The following is a 6,000-nucleotide window of genomic DNA, read 5'->3' as shown; positions in this document are numbered from 1 at the left end:
TGACATGGCTCAGACTGTGGTCCAGCTGCTCAGGGCACTGTTTCATGGCTCTGCCACAGGCTGTGCTCACGGCCTCATTTCTAAAGTTATTCACTTGTACTGAATTTCAAGCCATCTTTTTTTTTTTTCACTTTGAAAACTCTGAACGCCTCATTGAGGAGAATACATACAATGTGTGCCAAGGTCTGGTGTCAAAGTTCAGCTGTTTTTGAGTTATTTGACTGGACAAAAGGTCGAAAGATATCTTTCACAGCAGGGAAAGTGTCATTTTCCATGTCTTTATGATGTTTAGAAATAGTTGGAGTGATTTTCCCTGAAATTTCCATAAATAAATAACTTTTAGCCGTGGTATAAGCTTGATTTTGAGATGCCTTGGCAAAGAATTTGAAAATAACCCTCTCCCTGCTTCCAGTCTCCAGCCTCATCCACAGTACGCGCTCCAGCAATAAGGGAATTGGAGGGATCCCAGGTTAAAATCAAGACCTTTCATGTTTGGATTAAAAGTATAAAGTATGGAAAGTTTTAGCTTCTAAAACACTTGTCTTTATCATTTAATATTATGTATGTTTTAGAAAAAAGCTGGGAGAAGAGCTCTAGTGTCTGAGATCACTCTCTCCAAATTCCTGTAGGGTCCTGCTATAATTCCTGATTGAGTTTGCATTTCACTTATCCTGTACCTTACAGCCGACTTTCTTTTTCACAGATAAAACTGGCCTCCCACTTCAGGACAATGTGTCCTCCGAATTTGCTAGGGCAACTCCATACCTTACTTTAACTTCTTGCAGGACCTAACTCTCCAATCAGTCGTTAGCGTATATTTTTGTGTACTTGGCTCAGTCTTTCAGTGTGGATGTGGACCTTCCGGAGAGTAATCTCCCCCAATGAAGAGCAAATGGTCATAAGGCACATGTAGGAGCAGGTATTCCTGTTAAGCCTTATGCTCCGTCTTTCACCCATCCACTTGCACAGGGGACTAGTTTCCTTTTATGATCCTACCCAAATGTTTGGCCTTTTTGGAGAGGTGAGGGAAGTGGGGGGTAGAATTTTTGAGACTCAGTTCAGGGCCTTTGATATGCTGTTCCCGTCCTTCAACAGATGTATCAAGTATCTCTGGGTCATCCCCTAAGACACATTGGTGATGAACAATTCCTAGAACTGGTCTAATTTTTTTTCGTAACAGGACAGTTTATATTTTTGGGGCATCTTCTTGAACTGCACAAGTATGTTCAGCATCATTTCTCTGCCCTGTCGATCTTTTGTCTTTTCTTCTGTGCTGTCAATAACCTGTTTGGCAAATGTCTACTTCCATTGTCCACTCCGTGAGTCAGTGTACACCGGTCTCCATCTCCCATTCCTGCAGGTCTCTTTGTGGAAACGGCAAAGTGCCTGACTGTTGTCCTCTCATCCTGGACTGACTCTGCCATCCTCCAGCCTCTTCTCCCATTTCCCAGAGCTTCCTCCCACATCTGTCTATTTCATCGATCGCCTCCTCCTCTTAGCGAAGTTGAATCTGTCGAGTTCCCCTGCACATCTCCTGCCAGTCCAAATCTCCTGCCCGCACGCCCTCCCGCGTCGCGGTGTCTGTGGGTCGGTCCCCAAACGCGCCCGCCGGCTCTTGGGCCTCCACTGGCTGGACGTGGGTCTGTCCCGCGCCCGTGCGTCCGTCCGTCCCCCACTTGCCTCCAATTCCGCAGGAACTTTACTCCAGCCAGGAGGAGAAGGACGGTACGCGCGGGTGCGCGTCTGGCCGGCTGCGGCGGGCGCGGGGGTGGCGAGGGGCGCCAGGCGGTGTGGGCGTGCGAGCGGGCCGGGGGCGTCGCGGGCCGCCCTGCCCTATAAGGGGCCGTGCCGCCTCCGCCGCCGGGCGGGTGCCGGGCGGACCGCGGCGGCGGCGGCGGCGGCGGCTGCGATTGGCTCAGGCGCCCCATCCGGGGACTGGGCTCGGCGCTGCTCGTTAGCCCTAAAGGTACCAATATGGCGGAGGTGAGCAGGGAAACCGGGCAGGAGCAGCCGGGCTGGAACGGGCGCCCGGCGGCTCCCCGCGGCCCCCGAGCCAGCCTGGGGGATCCAGAGCTCTTTCCGCGGCCCCATGAAGGGCGGCGTGGCGACGCGGGGGTCGCGGGGCGGCGACTGGCTGCAGCGGGGCCGGCCGGGGGGCGGGAGCGGGCGCGGGAGCGGTCTCCCTCCGGGACTAGGCCGCGGCGGCTCCGGCCCCGGTCGGGCCGGGCGACGGAGCCGGACGGAGGTGGCGGCCGGCGGCAGCGAGCCCTGCCCCGGGGACGGGGCAGTGCCGTGCCCCCGGCCGCTGACGCGGGCCGCCGGCGCCTCCGCGCCTCTTCCCGGGGCCCGGGTGGGTGTAAACCGACCGAGTCCCCCCTCCGCGGCCGGATCGCAAAGAGGGGAGCGGGCTGCGCCACTGCCCTGCGAGAGTCGTGCGCTGTGCCCCTGGCCCACTGGGCCCGGGCTGCGGCGCGAAGGAGCTGCACGCTTCACTTTGCTGGGGGCGCGGAGAAGAGCGAGATGCGCGGCCACCGGGCTTCGCTGAAGAGCGGGACTCCCCGCTCCGTAGCCCGGGAGGTGCGGGCGCCCCTGGGGTTAAAGGGCAGACCGAGACCCTCGACGCCCTCTCCAGGAGAGAGGCTTGATAGCCCCAGTTTACTCTGGGCTGGAGGAAAGAAGGCTGGGCAAGCGAAGCTGCCCCGGCCATGTCCCCCGGGACTGGTGAGCTGGGGGGAGGGGGCGTTGTGGCAGGAGCCCCTGGGCTGGAGCTCGCTGGGGCTGGAGGCGCGCTGGCGGTCCAGGGAGGGACTGAACACTCTGGAAGGAGCCAGCATCCCTGGAACTGAGAGGAGCTGCATCTCTGGACTCTGGAGAGAGGATGGGGGGCTCGCGCTTTGGTTTGGGGGCGAGTGTCCGATTCGAGCTGGCCTATGCTCCAGGGGAAGAGATCGGCCTCGGAGTTGGGGCTCCCGGGCCCCAGGGGCAGACTGGGTGCTCAGAACGCGAGTTCCTTCCAGAAAAGGGTGTTACGTTTGGAGTTGTTTGGGGCTTCGGAAAGCCGGGCGGGATTTGGGGGACACCGGAGATGCCAGCGATGGGGACTGATGGTGCGAGCCGACTGCTCTGGGTTTTGCTTCTCCGCTTTGTAACTTGCTGGGCTCCAAGAAGCGACTTGGAGTTAGTTGCCTCTCAGACTCCGGGCTTAGTCCCGGGTCTGTGAGTTTGTACACTGGGGACTCGGGGAGGAAGGCGAGGCAGCCAAGAGGGGGCCCGAAAGGGGCCGGGAGCGATTGGAGCGAAGCTACGTCTTGCACTTTTGGCAGCTGCGGTGGAGCGCTCGACTCCGCCTCCTCTGCGCCCTGTTGCCGGCGCTGCCTCTTTCCCCGGCTGCGGGATCTAACCTCACGTTTTCTTCTCTCTCTCCTAGGCTTCTTTTGGAAGTTCGAGCCCAGGTTTGTCCTATTTTCTTACGTCTTCAGTGGTTCCTAGTGGGTAATGTGAGCTCAAAGAACTGTTGCTAAATGATTCCCCACAGAAATGTATCCTGCAGGTTTTTGTTCATTGATTTTTAAGAGTTTCAATGTGCATTTAGTAGTTAAGTTTGGGGAAGGAACAGTTACACTGTTCTTTGTTGTTTTCTCTTGCATGTTGGAAAGGTAACTGTTACAAAGCTGCTTCAACACGCGTTCTTTTAAGTAATATGGCTTTAATTATTACATATCTTATTTTTCCTCCTAGCCTGAAACAGTTAATCCCAAATTAACTTGACACCAACTTTAGCAATTTAGATTTTAATTTCGGTTTCTTCGAGAGAGAGAGTAATTTGTCGGAACTCTGGGACTACTTTACTAACCGTAACTCCTCATCTCCTCTTACTTTGTTTCTTTTTCATCATTAAATGTCTATGAATCGTGTTAAAATTGGAAGTTGAGAGGTAAAGCTACCTTAAAATAAAAAAGAACTTCCAAATTTGTCACAGAAAAATGGTGATTTCGACTTCTGAGCTGAGACAATCTTAGGTCATCTAGTACGGTGTTTCTTAACTTTCTTGAGGTCAGAAACCCCTATGAGGATCTAATGAACTCTGCACATATGCATAATTACACACAATCTGGGGTTTGTAGAATTCCTGAAGCAGGTCCATGATAAGGACCTTTCCTCATGTGCTAATCATGTAAGGATATCTTTGTTTCAGTTTCTCATCCCCTTTCTGTTTACCTCTTCGCTGTCCTCCCTCTCATAGTCTATACGAAAAGCACCTCTGGACTAGTCCAACTCCATTATTTTACACTTGAGGAGACTTTTAAGTAACTCTAGTTCGTGGTGGAGCACAGATGAGCTCCTAAATCTTCCATTATAACTTGTTTCCATAGAGTGAACAGTCTGTTTCCTTAACAGTATTACTTTTTATATCTACTCGACCTTCAGAGCCTCACTTGACTGTCATTTAGGCTACATCTTTAAAGTGTATTCTAAAAATTTTTGTTAATTTTAAGATGAACTTTTTTGTTATAACTGATTTTAGGAAAATATATACACGATGTCAAGCAGCTGGATTAATGGAATTTTTCCGTTTGGCCTCACTGACTTCTTTTAAGAAGTTTCAATCTAAATAAAAAGCCAAAAGACAGTGTAACCGGTCTTTAATCAACTAGCCTGTTTTGTTGTTGTTGTTGTTGTTTGTTTGTTTTTTTGAGATGTCACCCAGGCTGGAGTGCATTGGCGCAATCTCACTGTAACCTCCGCCTTCTAGGTTCAAGCCATTCTACTGCCTCAGCCTCCCAGGTAGCTGGTACTACAGGGATGTGCCACCACACCCGGCTAATTTTTCTGTATTTTTAGTAGAGATGGGGTTTCACCATGCTGGCCAGGCTGATCTTGAACTCCTGACCTCAAGTGATTCGCCCGCCTCAGCCTCCCAAAGTACTGAGATTAATTATCCAGTTTTTTAAAAAGAGAATTTTTGAGTTGGAAGGGACTTTTGAGGTCCTTTCAGTCATCCCCATGTATTTTGCAAATGGAAGACAGGAGCTTGACCTAGAAAGTTTAAATGACTTGCTTCAGGTCCCAAAAAGCCAAGGACAAAGCTGGGAGTAGACCCTCAGGTCCTTCGATTTTTGGCCCTTATTGAATACCTTCCATGTTAAAGGGGAAGCCTGTTGTGCCAAGTGATAGAGGAGTAACAGAAGAGTCCAGAGGAGCTCTGCTACCAAAGAGGTGGAAAAGTCAGCATCTATTTCATTTCTGCCTCTTTGGCATACTGTGGAACTTGCCAGGAATTCCTCAAAAAAAGAAAATTTGTAATGGTGGATGTGAGCTAATTAATTAATATTCATATGTCTTTTTGTTTGTTTTTTGTTTTTTGAAATGGAGTCTTGCTCCGTTGCTCAGGCTGGAGTGCAATGGTGTGATCTTGGCTCACTACAGCCTCGACCTCCCAGGTTCAAGCGATTCTCCTGCCTCAGCCTCCCAAGTAGCTGGTATTACAGGTGCCCACCACCATGTCGAGCTAATTTTTTTGTATTTTTAGTTGAGACAGGGTTTTGCTGTGTTGGCCAGGCTGGTCTGGAACTCCTAACCGCAGGTGATCCCTCCACTTTGGCCTCCCAAAGTGCTGGGATTACATGCATGAGCCACCGCCCCTGGCCTGTATTTCTTTTTAAATTAAACCACATGTAAATCAACAGGTTTTTAAATGAGCAGATATTTTTCAACGTTAAGGAAGATAACATAATGTAAACCTGCCAAAAAATTAAGTCCTGTAGAAATTGTATTTTTAAAACTAATTAGAGTTCTCTGAACCTAGAACCAAAAATAATGAATTATGTGTGTGGTTTTTCCATAGTGAACAATCTTTGGCCTAGTTCCGTGTTTTGGTAATGATCTCACACTGTCCTGAAATGTTTGAAATTTTAAAATATTCAGTAGCTTGACTAAGAACAGATTAAACTTTTTATGTTGAGTATGCTTCCGTCCACTTCTTCCTTCCCCCAACTGCAG

The 6,000-nt window shown here is 50.3% G+C and overlaps 1 protein-coding gene across 2 annotated transcripts in view; it reads left to right on the top strand.

Moving 5' to 3' along the window:
• The first annotated feature begins 1,918 nt into the window (after window positions 1–1,918).
• MIER3 (MIER family member 3) overlaps window positions 1,919–6,000 on the top strand; it is a 33,339-nt gene continuing 29,257 nt past the window's right edge. The window contains exons 1-2 of one of the 2 annotated variants that reach the window (XM_033179604.1): window positions 1,919–1,983; window positions 3,428–3,452. In XM_033179604.1, coding sequence (XP_033035495.1) covers window positions 1,975–1,983; window positions 3,428–3,452 — 34 coding nt within the window. In that variant the 5' untranslated portion in view covers window positions 1,919–1,974. The remainder of the gene's footprint in view (window positions 1,984–3,427; window positions 3,453–6,000) is intronic. The other variant, XM_033179603.1, reaches the window with a different exon arrangement.

Source organism: Trachypithecus francoisi, unplaced genomic scaffold (genome assembly GCF_009764315.1).
Source record: "Trachypithecus francoisi isolate TF-2019V2 unplaced genomic scaffold, Tfra_2.0 Lachesis_group2, whole genome shotgun sequence".
In the NCBI taxonomy this organism is placed as follows: Eukaryota; Metazoa; Chordata; class Mammalia; order Primates; family Cercopithecidae; genus Trachypithecus; species Trachypithecus francoisi.
The sequence above is the reverse complement of the archived record's forward strand: the minus strand, read 5'-3'. Positions and strand labels throughout refer to the sequence as shown.